Source organism: Caenorhabditis remanei, chromosome IV, assembly GCF_010183535.1.
Source record: "Caenorhabditis remanei strain PX506 chromosome IV, whole genome shotgun sequence".
In the NCBI taxonomy this organism is placed as follows: domain Eukaryota; kingdom Metazoa; phylum Nematoda; class Chromadorea; order Rhabditida; family Rhabditidae; genus Caenorhabditis; species Caenorhabditis remanei.
Window position 1 is genome coordinate 23,784,253 of NC_071331.1, and position 18,706 is coordinate 23,802,958.

The 18,706-nt window shown below is 35.5% G+C and overlaps 2 protein-coding genes across 2 annotated transcripts; both read left to right on the top strand.

The window, feature by feature from the left end:
• Nucleotides 1-164: 164 nt before the first annotated feature.
• Nucleotides 165-9,351, top strand: GCK72_015994 (uncharacterized protein; the record flags this gene model as incomplete). Its single annotated transcript, XM_003094984.2, has 17 exons — nucleotides 165-318; nucleotides 863-1,119; nucleotides 1,168-1,370; nucleotides 1,973-2,032; nucleotides 2,088-2,203; nucleotides 2,891-3,016; nucleotides 3,073-3,383; nucleotides 4,185-4,468; nucleotides 4,627-4,720; nucleotides 5,542-5,730; nucleotides 6,273-6,377; nucleotides 6,431-6,517; nucleotides 6,931-7,059; nucleotides 7,265-7,390; nucleotides 8,283-8,453; nucleotides 8,879-9,000; nucleotides 9,255-9,351. The coding sequence occupies 17 exons, from the start codon at nucleotides 165-167 to the stop codon at nucleotides 9,349-9,351; spliced, it is 2,631 nt and encodes an 876-aa protein (XP_003095032.2).
• A 5,769-nt stretch (nucleotides 9,352-15,120) lies between these two features.
• GCK72_015995 (uncharacterized protein) lies at nucleotides 15,121-17,764 on the top strand (the record flags this gene model as incomplete). The annotated part of the gene is made up of 2 exons (XM_053731254.1): nucleotides 15,121-15,134; nucleotides 16,954-17,764. 2 exons carry the CDS (start codon nucleotides 15,121-15,123, stop codon nucleotides 17,762-17,764), a joined length of 825 nt encoding a protein of 274 aa, XP_053586026.1.
• Between the last annotated feature and the right edge of the window lie 942 nt (nucleotides 17,765-18,706).

The following is an 18,706-nucleotide window of genomic DNA, read 5'->3' on the forward strand; positions in this document are numbered from 1 at the left end:
CGCAGCTAGCGGTCAGCAAAAAAAAGCGAATGCCACGAGAATGTATGACCCACTCACACTTTTTGGACGATTTGTAGTCAACATTTTCAAAATTTTCGTTCTCTTTTGGTTTACTCTGATAAGACAGTTTTTAAAATGATTGATTATTTGATTCTCAGGTTGTGATGGACGCCTTGTCGCAACAACTGAAAGGATGTGGAGTTGGTGAGAAGAAGGTGGAAGGCAAGAAGAAACTTGGGCTCATTCCGTTGGCTCCAAAGTTGGAGTCCAACAAAAATGGAGCAACCACCACTGTCGATTCGAACTTGAGGAAGCTCAGTGAGTTTTTTTGTATTGTTGATATCAGAGATGATGAAAAATTGTCTGAAAGTCGCATTTTTCGACCAAAGACATGTCAAATTTTACAATTTTTGGCCTAAATTTATTCTGAAAAGTGACAAAAATCCCAAAAAACATAAATTTCAGCTTAAAATCAATTAGAAACCCTGGAAAATTGTCTAAAAATCGCATTTTTCAACCGAAAAACTCAAAATTTGGCTTTAAAAGAAGCAAAACATTATGAATTTTGGCTTAAAATCGGTCAGAAAACTGGCAAAAATCGGGAAAACTGCGTTTTTCAACAGAAGATCAATCAAAAATCATGAATTTCAGTTCAAAATCAATGAGAAACCCTGAGCAATTGTCTAAAAATTGCATTTTACGAACAAAACCACGTCTTTTCTGACCGATTTTCGTTTTTTCGGCCTAAATTTACTCTGACAAATGTCATTTTCCACTGAAAACCCCAAAAGTTGATTAGCTTTTAAGGGGCACTCTTCTGTATCAATTCTGTTATGATTGCAACTTTATCAATCCATTTCAGATATCTCTCCGAACCAACCCATCTACAAATACGACGTGAAGATTGCCTGCTTTTTCCTCAACGCCGATGGAAAAGAAGTTGAGATCGAATTCTCAAAATCGCCGAAGCAAGACTCCCAACATGAACGGGACAAGATGAAATGCCAGAAGATCTACGAGATGGCCGTCAAAAAGACCCCTGCCCTTCAGAAGGGCGGCGCCGAGTTCTTCTATGACCGTCAAGCGTCGCTCTACTCCACGGCAAAGTTGACCGCCAAGGTTTGTAACAGCCATGCCTACTTTCAATTAAAAAAACTAGTTTTTTAGGACAACATCAAGCTGGAGTTTGGGAAAGAAACTTCAAAAACACCCAACTTCGTGCGTGGTGTGTTCGAGTTGAAGGCCGTCGCCGAGAGCTATCAAGCCACTTCGAATGGAATTCGAAGCACGGTTCACCCGGCGCCAGCTCTCGCTGACAAGACGCTCACTGAGGCGATCAGCATCTTCCTCAGTGGACCGGCGTATTCCAAGTACGTTTGAGACAATACTGTACTAAGGGTTCTATTTCAGTTTAGATGCCGTTTGAAAACTAGAACGCCCCAAAAAAAACCACTCAAACGTCCCAAAAACCACTCAAACGTCCCAATAAACATTTAAACGTCCCAAAAAACATTTAAACGTCCCAAAAACCACTAAAACGTCCCAAAAAACATTTAAACGCCCCATAAAATATTTAGACGTCCCTTGAACCCTTTCAGGGACCGTTTGGGGGAAAAAATCAGGAATGCCGCATTTCGATGAGAAAAATTACAACAATTTAGTTAAAATTTGAAAAAAACCATAAAAATCTACCTAAAACCGAAAAAAAACTGAGAAAAACGGTCAAAAACCACGAAATTTAAGTTTGTAAATTTGGATTTCTAGGCCACCATGCGGAAAATTCGGCCATGAGTGTTAACGTGTTTTTTGACACTTTTTAAGTCTCAGAAAGTGAAAAACACGTAAAATCCTGAAAAAACGGGAACTTTGACTCGGGGACTAGTTTTCCGCAAATTTGGTTTTCTAGGCCACAATCATCAAAAAACTGCGGCCATATGTTTAAGAGATGTCTGAAGATATTTTTCTTTTTCAGCAAAAACGTGATCACCGTCGGAAGCTGCGTCCACTATCTACTCGATTCTTCAAGACTGAAGTAAGTTTTATCCAGAAGATTATTTTCAAATTTAATTTCAAATTCTACTTTTCAGTGTCAAGATGATCAACTACGACCAAGGATTCCGCTACTCGGCTCTCGGAGCATCGAAAGGTGTCAAATCTCTGCAAGGAACGAGCAAAGATCCATCTTTGTACATGGTCACGGAGAGTGAGTTAATTTTTAGCATTGAAATCACTAAAAATAATAAAAAATCCGTCAAAAAATCGAGTTTTAGACCCAAAAATTGCAAAAAAAGACGAAAAATTGAGTTTTTGAGCTAAAAATGACTGAAAAAATGCTCAAAAATACCCAAAAATGAGCCGAAATTCGCATTTTCTGATAGAAATTTCTAAACACTCGACGATAGGCTCTCAAAGCTGAAAATAGCTGAAATTAAGCAAAAAATCTGTGAGAATAATGCTGAAAACGCTCTGAAACTCACCAAAAATTGGATTTTTAGATTCAGCTCGTGGAGACCTTTCAGAAAAATACCCACAAGCCTATATTCTATTCACTTTGGGTCCCACCACGAAAACTACAGTACTCCGGGCGGTTTTCGTGTCGAGACCCGAAGTGAATAGAATATAGGCTTGTGGGTACTTTTCTGAAAGCTCTCAGCCTACTGATTCCAAAAATTATAGTTTTGAGTAAAACAGGCTGAAACTAAAAGAGTTACGTCTGTTTCAGTGAAATCTGGAATTTCGAAAATTTTCGAAAATCTCTAACTTTTCGAGTTTTCGATGAATTTTGCTGGTTTTAGGCTCAAATAATAGGAAACAACTTAGATTTTCAGATTCAGCGTTTTCATGACTCTCTCTAGTCAGCAGAAACCAACCTCATATCAATCAATTTCAGTGAAATCCACACTCTTCCATCCGGACGACATGCCAATCGTGGATTTGATGCAATCCTATCCTGGCTTCACACCGAACTTCAATGTTCACTCGCCAGCCGGAGCACATATTGCTCGGGCGATCATCGGTAAGCAATCCAGAATGATTATGCTCAAAAAATCCGTAAATTTTCTTGATTTCCAGGATTGGAGGTCTATTGTGACTACGGAAAGAACCAAAACAATATGGAAGAAGCGATGATTGTGAAGATCATTGCATTCGATTCGAGCGCCAGAGACGTCGTTTTCGATTGTGATGGTCAAGATGTGTCTGTTCAACAGTACTTCAAAAAGAAGTACGGTATCACTCTGAAGTATCCAGACCTCCCGACTGCAGTTGCGAAGGGGAAGAAGGGAGGGAAAATGCATCTCCCGGTGGAGCTTCTGAAGACGTGTCCCAGCCAGAAGGTCACCAACAATCAGATGGTTGGTAATGAGCAGGCGGACATGATCAAGGTAAGTAACCCATTTGAAAATTGCAAAAAAAAGACTAAACATTTATCTGAAATCGGTTGAGATCGGTTAAGATCGCAATACAGTAAGATTTACAATTCGGCCGTTTTCTCCTGAAACTGTCCAAGAGTATGTCATAGTAATACTAACTGTCCCATCAATAGATTTTTAATGAATTATTCAGAGAGGAGCTATCGAAAAGTTGTCAACTACAAACATGTAGAAAATTTTATGTAGATCATTTTTGTAGTTGACAACTTTTCAATAGCACCGCCCAGTTTTGAGATATAACGCTTCGAAGTTGAGGAGAGACGCAGACAGCGAGACACTCTAGCTTCTCTGCGTCTCTCCCCCTCACGCTCATTTACTCGCTCCACTTCAACCTACCGTATCTCTTTACGTTTTGAAGCTACCAAAAAGTTGTCAACTACAAAAATGTGTCAAAATTTATAAGGATCTTTTTTTTTTAAACTTTTTGATAGCTACAAAACGTAAGGAGATACGATAGGTTAAAGTGGATTGTGTGAGTGAGCGTGAGAGGAAAAGACGCAGAGAAGCTAGAGTGTCTCGCTGTCTGCGTCTCTCCTCAACTTCAAAGCGTTATATCTCAAGACTGGGCGGTGCTATTAAAAAGTTGTAAACTACAAAAATGAAGCTCTATGTTTGATCTGTAGGATCCATACAAGTTTTTATTTGGTGGGACATTCGGTGACCCCTCTGGACATTTTCAACTGAAAACGGCCAAAGTTTACATATTTTTCACCGCAAACTGTACATATGTAAATGTAGCAACATTTTTTTCAGCTCTCCGCCGCCCCACCCCACCAACGAAAACCCACCACTGATGCCGTCGCAAAATCCGTCGGAATCGCCGCGGACAACGTCTATGGCTTCATCGAAGTGGAGCCGTCACAAAAAGTGCAAGCGATCGTTCTGCCAAAACCGAAGATTGCATTTTCCGGCAACAAATTGGTGGCTTTCGGGCAGAATGCAAAGTGTCCGACGGATTTCACGAAAGCCGGTCACTTCTATGAGGCAAAGGAGCTCAAAAACTGGGAAGTGTGCTATGTTCAAAATGAAGAAATTCAGTGAGTTCAGTCTGTAAAAACATGTATGGGTCAAAATCGGATTTTCAGCTCAAATGTTGATGAATTTTGCTGAAAAACTGCAAATTTTGGGCTGAAATTTTGATTTTTCTCTTAAAATGCTGTTTTTTCGCTAAATTATTAAAAATGAATTATTTCAGAGGTCTCTCCGACCAGTTGGTCGCCGAGATGAGCAACAATGGAATGAAAGTTGCAAAACCAGCGATCAGCCACATTGTCAAGAATGACCTCGAGGTATGTTGTCAGTTTTGTGTTATGGGACATGACCTATACCATTCTAATGCTGAAAAAACGCTGATTTTAAATATGTATTCAGTTTTTGCCCTTGATTCCTGATATACAAGAAAAACGAGGTCAAAGTTTGAGAAAATCTCAATTTTTTGTATTTTTCGAATTTGGACCTCGTATATCTCGAATACCAGATCATTTTTTGGCTGAAAATGTCTTGAACTACTAAACTTTTAAACGATATAATTGAAAATTGACTCAAAAATCTCGTTTTGAATCTAAAAGCTATATTTTTTGAGCAAAACCGCTCGAAACCATAAAGTTTGGCTGGAATTGAATGAAAATAGCTGAAAATTGACTCTAAAAACTCATTTTTGGATGAAAATTTGATTTCCGGGTATAAAATCTAATTTCGACTAAAAATAGCTAAAAATTACTCAATGAGAGCATACTTTGCCTTAAAATGCCCTGTTTTGGCTAAAAAAACGACTCGAAAATCTTATTTTGAGTCTAAAAACTGTATTTTCTGAGCAAAAATACTAGAAACGAGTCGAAACTGCAAAATTTGGCTGGAATTGACTGAGAATAGCTGAAAATACTAAACGAATTTCAAAAAGTTACAAAAATTTAAAAATTGCAAAAAAAATTCCATTTTTCGGAACTTTGACCTCGTTTTTCTCAAATACCAGACCTCCAGGGCAAAAACTGATTATGCATATATTTGGAATCAGCGTAATTTCAGTTTTCCAATGATATAAATCACGTCCTATAGCCCCATGACCTTCCCTAGTAAGTTAAGAGACACATTTTTAAACTGAATGTTTCAGACTGTCTTCAAAAAAGCGAAAAGTGCTGGAAGACAACTCATCTTCTTTGTTATCCGCACCAAGTACCACCTTCATCAAGCAATCAAGGCGTTCGAGCAGAAATATGATATGCTGACTCAAGAAATTCACTTCGAAACCGGAGAGAAGTTCTTCCGTCAGGCTCAAACCCGACAGAATATTGTCAACAAGGTTTGTGTTTGTTAAAAACGTATGCATCTCAAAAAGCGTGTGAGATATCAAAACGTTGTCAACTACAAAAATGATCCTCATAAATTTTGGCACATTTTTGTAGTTGACAACTTTTTGATAGCTACAAAACGTAAAGAGATACGGTAGGTTAAAGAAGCAAGTAAATGAGCGGGAAGGGTAGAGACGCAGAGAAGGTAGAGTGTCTCGCTGTCTGCGTCTCTTCTCAACTTCGGAGCGTTATATCTCAAGATTGGGCGGTGCTATTGAAAAGTTGTGAACTACAAAAATGATCTACGTAAAATTTCCAATATTTTGTTAGTTGACAACTTTTTTCTGAGTCCGCCCCTTTTTAAGATACATCGCTTTGAAGTGGGAGACGCAGAGAAGCTAGAGTGTCTCGCTGTCTGCGTCTCTCCTTAACTTCAAAGCGTTATATCTCAAGACTGGGCGGTGCTATTGAAATGTTGTAAACTACAAAAACGATCTACATAAAATTTCAAATGTAGTTGACAACTGTGCAGAAATAATTCGAATATTTTCAGACAAATATGAAACTCGGTGGACTCAACTATCTGATTGGTAGCAACTATCTCAACAATCCTCGAGTGCTGATTATTGGATTCGAGACGTCTCAAACTGGCGGTGATGTATGTTTTTAGCCTTTTCAGCCGAGACTTTATGTGCTATTTTTGATTTTCAGATCGTCACCGTTGGCTACGCCGCCAACATGATGGACCACTACCAGAAGTTCGCTGGTGGTTACGTCTACGCCGCACGTGGACGAGATGTAAGTTGATTTTCCGAAAAACCGAAAAAAAATCCAAAAAATTCGTGAAAAATGAGTTTTTCGGAGGGAAAAATCGTGTCACATTCTCAGAGCGTAAAAATATCAAAAATCTCAAAAATTATTCTTTTTTTTTAAATAAAAATGGACAAAAACCTCCGAAAAATCATCCGAAAAGTGTTTTGCCTCAAATTTTTTCAAAACAAGGTTTTTAAGTTTGAAAACGCGTCGAAGGTGCCCCAGATGCATTTACAGATCGTAAAAATCTCAAAATCCGGCATTTTTCACTCAAAAATGCGGGAAAAAAAGAGTTTTCCCTCTGAAAACTTGGATTTTCAGCTAGTTTTTCCTCTAAATTACCTAATTTTGGGTTCATTCATAGGAATTTCCACATTTTTCATAAATCAAAATTACAGATCTACGGACCAATCATCAAGGACACTCTCATCGGCATCTTCAACACCTTCAAGCAACACAAGCACCGTGGAGCTCCAGAAGAACTCATCATCTACTTCAATGGAATCACCGAAGGCCAGTACGGCATGGTAAGCAAAAGTTCTGAAAGATCCCAATAATGACGCCGTCTTTTCTATAGTAAACCCGAAATTCCGAGTTTTTTTCATTCCGGATTCCGGATTCTGAAAACTTTGTTCTGATTCCGAACTTCGGAAAAGGAAATTTCCTTCCGATTCCGGATTCCGAATTCCGGAAACCGAAAAATGCCATTCCATACAACTATGATCTTTCCAGATCAACGAGGAGTACACCCAACAGGTCAAGAGTGCCTGCTCTACGATGAATGAAGCATTCCGCCCAAAAATCACTATCATTGCATCATCGAAGCAGCACAATGAGAGACTGTACAAGTCCGAACAGGTGAGTTTTTTTCATTTTTTAGTTATTTCGAGCGTAAAAATGCCAAAAATCGGAGTCTAAATGCCAAAAATCGGAGTTTCGCGGTTTTTCCGTAGATTTTGCCTCAAAAATTGTGTTTTTCGTGGTTTTTTGGTCGGGGACTAGTTTTTTTTTTTTTTTTCTAGGCCACCATGTGAAAAAGTTAGGCGGCGACGGTTTTTTATGATTTTTCGACGTTTTCCGTAGATTTTGGCTCAAAAATTGTGTTTTACGTGGCTTTTTTGGTCGGGGACTAGTTTTTTTTTTTTTTTTCTAGGCCACCATGTGAAAAAGTTAGGCGGCGACGGTTTTTTATGATTTTTCGACGTTTTCCGTAGATTTTGCCTCAAAAATTGTGTTTTTCGTGGTTTTTTTGGTCGGGGACTAGTTTTTTTTTTTTTTTCTAGGCCACCATGTGAAAAAGTTAGGCGGCGACGGTTTTTTTCTGATTTTTCGACGTTTTCCGTAGATTTTGCCTCAAAAATTGTGTTTTTCGTGGTTTTTTTGGTCGGGGACTAGTTTTTTTTTTTTTTCTAGGCCACCATGTGAAAAAGTTAGGCGGCGACGGTTTTTTATGATTTTTCGACGTTTTCCGTAGATTTTGCCTCAAAAATTGTGTTTTTCGTGGTTTTTTTGGTCGGGGACTAGTTTTTTTTTTTTTTTCTAGGCCACCATGTGAAAAAGTTAGGCGGCGACGGTTTTTTATGATTTTTCGACGTTTTCCGTAGATTTTGGCTCAAAAATTGTGTTTTACGTGGCTTTTTTGGTCGTGGGACTAGTTTTGGGTCTCTAGGCTCATTTTCGGACTAGTTTTTTCAATATTGGGTTTCCGTGTGTAACTCGCTTGTTTCAATTCTAAATTTAAAAATTTCAGGGACGACTCTCCAATCTGGAACCTGGAACCGTTGTAGACCACACCATTGTGTCTCCGGTGTACTCGGAGTTCTATTTGGCATCGTCCGTCGCTCGCCAAGGAACCACCAAAGCCGCGAAGTTCACTCTGATCTACGCGTCGGCGCCAGGAAAGACGATGGAGAGAATTGAGGTATAGTATCCCTTAAATAGATATTATATTAAATGCATAAGATTCAGCATAATTGAAGAGTACCGTTGTGCCAAATTTCAGGAAAAATGAAAATTGATAAATTTCAGTTTGAACTTTTTGAAGACACATCCTTATAGTGACCAAAAGTGTAAATATTATAGTCCATAACATTTTTTCTAGAAGAGATATTAAAAATCGGTAAAGTGCATCTGAATCACTATAATTTGTTTAGTATTTGTGTCAAATTTCAAAGAAAATATAAATAAATGAACTGAGAAATTTTGGTTAGAACGTTTTACAGTAATTATAGTGACTCAGGCCAATAGGGTAAACAGTTCATAACTTTTTTTCTGGAAGTGATATTGAAAAACGGTAAAATGCATAAAATTCACCATAATTGAAAGTACCTTTGTGCCAAATTTCAGACTCTCACCAACGATCTCTGCTATGACCATCAGATCGTCTTCCATCCAGTTGGACTTCCAGTCCCACTCTTCATTGCTGGAAGGAACAGTCAACGAGGCGCGATGGTTCTCGCACAGAATGGGTGAGCCTTAAAAATTTTGCTGAAATTTGTCTTAAAATCGAAACCGTCTATCCCAAATAGATTTTTATTGCCATATTCAAATAAAGCACACTGAGAGCTTTCAGAAAAGTACCCAAAAGTTGGGTTTCGACACGATTTACGCGGGGGTTACTGTAGTTTTCGTGGTGGGACCCACTATTTTGGCTTTTAGGGCCTGTGGGTACTTCTCTGAAAGCTCTCAGCGAGCTGAAAAGTTCTAAATTTTCTTTTTTTAGACCATCCATGACGAACAGGGAAGTCGACTTGGTCAAAACCAATCAAAATCTCGGATATACCGCCAAAAATCTATTCGGAAGCAGATTCAATGCTTAATCAATCCATACCTCTATTCAAGTTGTCCTTGATCCATGATTCTCTACAACAATTCCCGCCTAATTTTTGACCACTGCTCCTCACATCTGGCTCATTGCCCCCTTTCCCCTCGTGCTCTCCCCCCGTCAAAACCCACATTCGTTTCACTGTCTGAGTCTTATCATTCCATGAGCTCTCTCCTCCTCTCACATGTCGCGTTTTATCTATTTTCTTCTTCATTTCATTTTCTTTTGTTTGGTGTTACATTCGATTTCAAAAACAGAAAACTTAATATTATAATTTTTTAATCAAAACTGTTAATTTCACTTTGAAACAGTAATGTGACCCTAATAAACATTCTAAAATGCACCGATTGTGTGTTTTTTTTTGAGTAATTCCCTGATTTATTAATATTTACTAGTCATATCAAGACTTTTAATACAATTTGGTTGTTCTCTTGTCAAAATAGAATAGTAAGGAGATTTTCAAACAACATCAGGAACGGAATACCACATTATAGTTGTTTTAATCTTTTATAATTGAAACAGTAAAATTTTTTGTATATTTTCGAAAAAATTTCTGTTTCAACTGTTAATAAGATAAAGTTAGTTCTAATAAACGCATTATTTCACTTAAAAAGCGAATTATTATCAGCGGAAAACCATGAAGGCAATAAAGAAAACCCACTATGGTTATTGTAATTAGTTTTAGTTGAAACAGTGAAAAAATACTGTTTCAGATAATGAACAAAATAGATTTGACAAGAAAGTTGTATTAATTTGTTGTTATCAAAAAAATTTTTAAATGAAAAAAAAAACACAGTTTTAAGATTATCTTGAACACTTGAACGTTCTGAACTAGTCGATAAACTCCAATTTACATTATTGGTAACATAACAGTTTTTGAAACAGTGAGCAGCAGTAAATCATTTTTATTTAAAAAATTACTGTTTCAGAGATTTTAATAGAGCTTGGAAGTCTTACAGCGGCATTACATTCGGTTTGGTTTTTAGAAACTAAGAAACTCTAAATAAAATTTTTTAAATTATAACAACTAATTTCTTCTACGGGATCTCTTGTGAAAAAAGTACATGAAAATCAGTTTTCAATGAAACAGCAAAATTTTAACAATTACGAAAAATATGGTTACTGTTTCAAAGTAAATTGATTTTCCCCGACGTTTTCACAAAACAATCCGAAGTCAATAATTTTTTTTAAAGAAATTTTCAATTTTTTTGCTTTTTTCACAAATTTAGAGTTTCTTAATTCGTAAAAACAGGGAAGGAAGTTCCTAATGTCCCTATAGAATTTATGAGACTTTCTAAAATCTCTGAAACAGTACTTTATCAGAAATAGCGTCTTTCGCGTGCGGACTAACTATTCCAAAACGTTCAAATTATCTCTAAGATTATTATGAAACAGTAAATTTATTTATTTATTTCATTTTTTAAAATTATTTTCTGTATCACATAAGATCTTTGAAGCTTTTTGGACACATTCCTAGCGAAAAATCAATATAACTTTCTTGACAAATATATATATACTGTATTCAATATCTGAAACAGTAAAGTTTTTTCACTGTTTCAACTAAAATTCATTCAAATAGTCTAAATGAGTCTTCCGTTGTGTCTTTCTATCGTAAAACATTTTTTAGGCTTTTCATTTAGTTTAGATAGATAATGCATTAAATAATCGTTCATTTTTGTTTCAAAGATAGTCTCTGAAACAGTAAAATTTTTCACCCTAAAATCGGAAAAAACAACGATTTTCAGATAAATTCAACCAAATTTAGACATTTTTTACCCTAAAAATTAATAAAAACCACAGTTTTCAGCAAAATTCAGTTGATTTTACGCAATTTTCACCGAAAAATTGATATAATCCTGGAATTTCAGCCAAATTCCTTCAACCTCATTTGGACATTTTTCCCCTTAGAAAGCATTAAAAACCACGATTTTAAGCTAAATTTACACATTTTTAGCCTAAAAATCAATGAATTAACACGATTTTTGCCAAATTCAGCCAAATTTAGACATTTTCCATCTAATCGTTCATTTTTATTTTTCATAATAGTCTCTGAAACAGGTTTTATGAACCTGGTGAAATTTGATTTCATTTGGCAATAGAACACAAATTTTCTACAATAATTCAAGTGTTATACCTTATTTTTTCACTAAAACCGTAAAAAAATATTTGTACTGTTTCACCTAAAATTCGTTTAAATAGCCAAAGTGGGTATTCCGTTAAAATTGAAAATCGTTTTTTTTTTATTTTCAAAGTTATTTTAACCGTTGGTATCTCATTACTACAATAATTCAGGTATTATACCTTGTTTTTTCACTGAAACAGTAAAAAAATTTCATATTTCAAAAGTTATGTATAGTTAAAATTACGCATGTTCCATATACATTGGTCAACTGAAAACATATTTTTTCTCAATTAGTCATTGAAACAGTAAAAATGTCCACATTTCAAAAAAAAGTACTGTTTCATCGAAATTTTGAATTTTGTTTTCTATTCCATTTTCTGTTCAATCTTTCAGTCTGTGTTCATCCAAAACGTCAAATTGTCTTAATTAGTCATTGAAACAGTAAAAACCTTTTTTGCATACTTGTCAACCGGGTCGAAACGGGCCGACACGGGACGGCCCGTAACTCGCGTCAAACTCAATATTATGAGCTGAAAAATATACCAAAATGTAGATCTCGACGAGTTCTATCTGCGTGACCTACTACGGGCCGGATTGCTATTCGTTAATGTGTTGCGGGCCGGGCTAGAAAGGCTTTTTTGGCCATTTTAGCGTTTTTTGGCACCTTTTCCCGGCCCGCGGCACAATAACAAATAGCCATCCGGCCCGTAGTAGGTCACAGAGATAGACCTCGCTGAGATCTACATTTTGGTATATTTTTCAGCTCATAAGACCCAGTTTGAAGCGAGTTACGAGCCGGCCCGTTTCTGCCCGTTTCGGCCCGGTTGACAAGTATGCTTTTTTGATCTTGACCCAAGAGCATATTTTCTTTGCCTATTTACTCGCTAACGGGATAAATTTCACTGTTATTTTTCCCATAATTATTTTTCCACTGTTTCAACAAAAATTCATCTCTTTCTCTTTAAAACATTAAAAAAAAAGAATTTCCACCTGATTTTTATAGATAAGTCATTAAAAAATAATACATTTTCATTTTCAAAGATAGTCTTTGAAACAGTAAAAATTCAGATTTCTGGTGATCCTGGTACAATTTGATCTTATTCGAAAACAGTAGCATAAGTCCTTTCATTACAACCAACATTCAGGAATTCTTCCTTGTTTTTTCACTGAAACAGTAAAATAAACTCTACAATTCAAAAGTTATGTACTGTTATGTCTTATGTAACCACTGGTTTATCTAGACCATCTATTTTTCTCAATTAGTCATTGAAATAGTAAAATTTTTGTTTAAATTCCGATTTTTGGTGAACCTGGTAAAATTTGATTCCATTCGGCAATTGACTACGAATTGACACAACAATTCAAGTATTATACCTTATTTTTTCACTAAAACAGTAAAAAATTTCATATTTCAATAATTATGTATAGTTTCATAATCCTTATATAATGCATTGGTTAACTGAAAACAAATTTTTTCTCAATTAGTCATTGAAACAGTAAAAATGTTCACATTTCCAAAAAAAAGTACTGTTTCATAGAAATTTCAAAATTCTGTTAGTATTCTATAACAGAGATGTCGGGAAGTAAAAACATTCCTTATCCGGAAGTCGGAAGTAGGAAATTGATTTTTTTCTCAAAAGTTCAAAAACTCCGAGAGAAAAGATCAAAAAATTCGGGGAAATCTGTGAAAATCCTTTTTTATGTCCTTTTAGACCATTTCTCCAAGGACTTCTGCTCTTCGTAAATTCCAAAGTTATGAAATGTCGTAAGTGCGAAGTAACTTTCCTTATCCGGAAGTCGGAAGTCGGAATTCCCGACAACATTGTTCTATAACCAACTGTTTGATCATAATTAGATATCAGAGTTGCGCGGAATTCCGACTTCCGATTTTTTCAAAATTTTACTTCCGACTTCCGTCATTCCATAACTGTGGGATTTCGGAAAAGTACATTTCGCAGAAATAGAAGGAAAAATGGTCTAAAAAGACAGAAAATGAGCTTTTCTTCAGCCAAAAACTAATTTTCCACTGATTTTCGCGAATTTTATGAACTTTTTCTAGGAGTTTTTGAATCTTTGCGAAAAAATCTACTTCCGACTTCCGACTTCCGGGCGTTTTTTCACTTCCGACTTCCGACTTCGGGATTACAAATTTTACTTCCGACTTCCGACTTCCGACTTCCGTTTTAGAAAAAATCACTTCCGCGCAACTCTGTTAAATATTGAAACACTAAGAAAAAAGCATTCCTTGACAACCAGGAACACCTGTTCTTTCGCTATTCACTCGCTAAGCGGTGTCTTCATAGGAGGGGGAGGGGGGCTATGCAGCATAGGCTTCCATATTATACACCTCTCCCCCTCTTCCTCCTTTCAAACACACACACAATCAGGGGGCCGACACCGAATACACTCATGTCTCTATTCCCCTCTTCTCCTCTCCGCTTCCAACACATTATTATTTCTAATAACGCATTCTGTCTCCGTCTCTCTCTCTCTCCAGCCAAATTTCACTGTTTTCGTCTTGTTTTCGTCTTGTTTTCAGGGTTTTACGGTTTTCTGGATGACATATTACATTTTCAGATTGACTCAGAGCAAAGAGATACGGTGAAACAGCAAAAAAATGATGCAGGGGCGGAGAATTGTGAGATATGGGACGGAGCGGAGGTGAGTACTATTTTCCTAAAAATAAACCAAATTTTGAAACAGTCAAAAAAATTGCTACCTATAAATCGTACAGTATTAATTATAGCTTGTTGATATCTTTAAAAAGAAATGATTTGAAACAGTAAAAAAAAGTTTTGGACAAATTCGAGAAATTCATCTTTTAAAACTTGGTTTCAGACTGAATCTGTTAAAATTATAGCATAATTACATATAATTGAAATTAATACATAAGTGAAGATTATTATAAGGTTATCAGTTTCTGAAACAATAAAAAATTGTGAAAAAGCTCACTGAAATTATTAAAAATCATACTTGCAAATTTACGGGCCGGTAGAGAATTTTCAAGGCCCGGCTTCAAAAAAAGGTACCTATGTTTTACCAAATGTTTTGATTTTTTTTGAAATTTTACATTAAAAATTTCAATTTTTTGATGCATAACTATCTTTTGATTGAATTCTGAAGTATAGTCAAAAATTCGACATTTTTGGGAAAAAATTCAAAAAAATTCGAATTTTCAGTTCAAATTTTTCAGCCGGGCCTTCGGGCCCGGCCCGTTGCAAGTATGCTAAAATTGATATTTAATACTGGAGCAGTGTGACTCACATCAAATTTTGAAATAAAAACATGTTTGTAACAATATTTTTGTGATATTCAATTGAAAAATTCAACTACATTCCCGCAATATTATCAAAAATAGTAAGAAAAATTGGAAAAACACATTTTGAAACAGTAAATAAGAGTTTTAAACCTTAGAAATTCTAACCAGAATCAAATTTCTATTGAAGCATAGTTCAAATTGGATATTTTACCAAAAAATGTTATTAAAATTAATTTGAAACGGTAAAAATGAGTTAAAATCTAAAAAGATATTATTTTGGAAATGTCTTGAATTGTATTTCTGGTTCCCAGGGTGCTTAATGATGAATCAAAATTTTTAATTTAAAGGCGTATTGTGGTCTGTTGTGATGTTTTCATATTTTAATGTATGAGTTTCGGTGAGTTCATTTTCATACTTCAAGAATTTTTTAATTCGGTCCACAACCCGCTGAGAGCGAGCGCCGAAAAGTTTGGTCATTGAAAGGGTCGCAGAAAATTGGGGGCCGTGGCCTAGAAATTCGACTTCGAAAAAGTTGATTTTTTGAATTTTGACGGTATTTTCGATTATTTTTGTTGTATTTCTTCCTTAAATTCGATAGAAAACGGCAAATATTGATAGAAAAACACTAAAAACTATCGAAAATAACGCCACAAATAGCAGAATACTGAAAAAACAACTTTACAGAAGTAAAATTTCTAGAAAATTCTCGCTGGCCAAACTTTCCGTTGGTTTTTTTCAGTATTATGCTATTTCTGGCGTTATTTTCGATAGTTTTTAGTGTTTTTCTATCAATATTTGCCGTTTTCTATCGAATTTAAGGAAGAAATACAACAAAAATAATCGAAAATTCCGTCAAAATTCAAAAAATCAACGTTTCCGAATTCGAATTTCTAGGCCACGGCCCCCAATTTTCTGCGACCCTTTCAATGACCAAACTTTCCGGCGCTCGCTCTCAGCGGGTTGTGGACCGAATTAAAAAATTCTTGAAGTATGAAAATGAACTCACCGAAACTCATACATTAAAATATGAAAACATCACAACAGACCACAATACGCCTTTAAATATGTGTTCCGTTATTTCACTCGGTCGCTAAAAATGGGCGGAGCTTAGAATTTTCTGCAATGTTATAATAGTTTTGAATCGATAATGCATCTATAGAATAGGAAAATAGGAATAAATAATTTTTGAAACAGTAAAAAAAAATTGCAAACTTGAAACCAATAGAACTATGTACAAGATTGACTGTAACTTGTGAAAATTGAATTAAAAAAATTACTTGAAACATTAAAAATTCGAATATGAATATTCGTGTACTTAAAGTGCGAAATACGGAATTAACGTTGTATAAAACTTAATTTTGATAAGAAAAATTATTGAAACAGTAGATAATTTTGTTACACAAAGCCGAAAACATTTTAAAAAATGTGCAAAAGTTTTCGAATTTTCATCTCAAAGGAACAACTAGTAATTAAATATATAATTATGTGAAAAATTGAAAAAAATTTGATATAAATCACTGAAAACAAACGAAAACTATTCTGCAGTATCAAAAACATTGGGTATTTTTGAAAAAAAAAAGTTTGAAACAGTAATAAAATTGAAATTTTTCCAAAAGAATTTTAAATTGAAACCCTAGAAATAGTCGATGAATTTAAACAGTAGTGCCCAGACTGAAAGTTAGAGCAGTATTTTTTGAAACAGTGAAAATAAGTATTCTGGAAGTCGAATAATCAAAATTTTGAATTTCTTAATTTTCTGAAATTCATGAAACAGTAAAAACATAAATGAAAATTTTTTTGACATTTTACACTGACGGTTACTATTTGGACCGTGCAAATTTCAGTTTTTTAAGCTAAAAACGGTCTGAAACGCCTAGATTACTGTTTTCAGCAACTTAAACTCAATTCAGCTTAAAAATTCCGCATATAGGGCCTAAAAACGGTCAATATCCGAGAAAAAAGGGATTTTTTCGATTGAAAACAACCAATAGAGCCAGAAAATGCGGGAAAAACTACTAAAGACACCGAATTTTCAAAAAAAAACTTCAATTTTTGTCCGACAATTTTTACAATGACCAAGAAACAAGTTACAGTGACAATTGTTTATTTTTACACTGACATTTTACACTGACATTTTACAATGAGGTCCCTATTTTGACCGAAAAACGTAAAGAACTTTTTTTTGAAAAAAAATAAATTTAATGCCCCTTTTCCAGATTCTTCGACCGTACCCGCAACTACACCCACCGCTTCCTCCACTTCCTCGACACCCTCCTCGACACCCTCATCCACCGTCCAATCCAATCCTTCCGCCGTCTCTACAAATGGTACACCTACGACTTCGACATCGGTTACGCCCTACAAACCATCTGGGGTGTCTGGTTCATCTACCTCCTTCTACAACTAGTAAACACCTACACCCCAATATTTTCTTTGACGGTTTATGCGATGTTCAACTCAGTAGATGCCACTATTCAAGCCGCGGAATTCATTTGTTGGTTTTTAAGTAATTACTGGCCTGCAATTATCCTAATTGCATTGATTGGTCTGGCGACGTGGCGCTACCATTGTCATCGACACCGCGAGACTCATGATTTGCTATGGTCTTATGTGGACGATGAGGATGACGCTTATGTGAGTCTCCCTGTCAACGAGCCAACTGGTTGGGGGGATTTGGATCCGGATGTCGACCCAACGCCACCGGATTTCCAGGCGCCAACGATCTACGTGAAGATAAGTGGGATGGTTGCATTGATCCCCGGTCTAGCAATGCATGAGATCATCACTCGTATCAATCAATCGATAAAAGAGAAGCTAGGGCCGTACATTTGGCATAAAGTCACAGTGGACACGCGGATCGCCATGGTTTTCGTGAAATTTCGCAATTTTCAAGACTCGACTTCGTGTTTCAAACGGATTGATGGATTGGTGTTTGATGGACAAACTGTTGGGGTACTGTATGTCACTGAGGAGCGGTATAATCAAAGATTCCCACCGACACGGTTTAGGATTCCTATTAGAGCATGAAATTCTTTAATTTTTGTGAAAACTTTGTGAAATTTTTGGGTTTATTACGGGTAATTTACCTCCCGAATCTCAGGGATTGCATTTTTTTCTGTAAATGTTGGATTTTGTTCTTAATTTAAGGATCGGATTGTAATAAACTTGATTTTGAAAAAAAACTATGGACATCCGGATATGTGGACACACAGACAGACTGAAATTGAAGTTTTTGAACGTTTGACTTGAAATTTTATATAAAATTTACGGTTTCAGCGAAATTTTTTAAGTGTTGCTAGTTAAAATGTTGCTAATTTTTCGTTTTATGATAATTCTTCAAATTAAATTAAATTTTAGAGATTTATGAGTGTCAAGACACCACGACACACAGACAGACAAAAAATTTGATTGCTTCAACAGATGTGGATTTTAAAAAACAGGAAGAAAGTGGCCTAGAAATTCTCAAAATCTCAATTTCTAGGCCACCGAATTCTTAAAGAAATTTCTAAAGTTTTGAGCCCCATATTGACAAATTTTGGAGCATTTCAAGGATGGTGGCCTAAAAATCCGAAAATGTAAATTTCTAGGTCATCAAGTTCAAAACTTGCTTTCTTATTGGAGTTCGAGCTTCAAAAGTTTTGAAAATTTTGTTTAATTCCAAAAAAAATTTTTCCACTGTTTCAAATAAATCTGAAAATTGTCTAGATTCTAAAATTATGATTATTATGTTATCAGTGGTCAAAAATAAATAAATAGTTTCCATAAAAAGCAATGACAAGATTTACGAAAGTAAAAATGTAGTCAATTTTGTTTTTTTTTTACTGTTTCAAACAATCTGCAGGGTTATAACACAAAGTTTTGATTGGATTTTAAACAAAGTGTACACATTGAAAATTTTTGATTACTGTTTCAGACGATTTTCTAATAGAATTTTACTATTTCTATGTTGATCTACATCTCCCACACTTT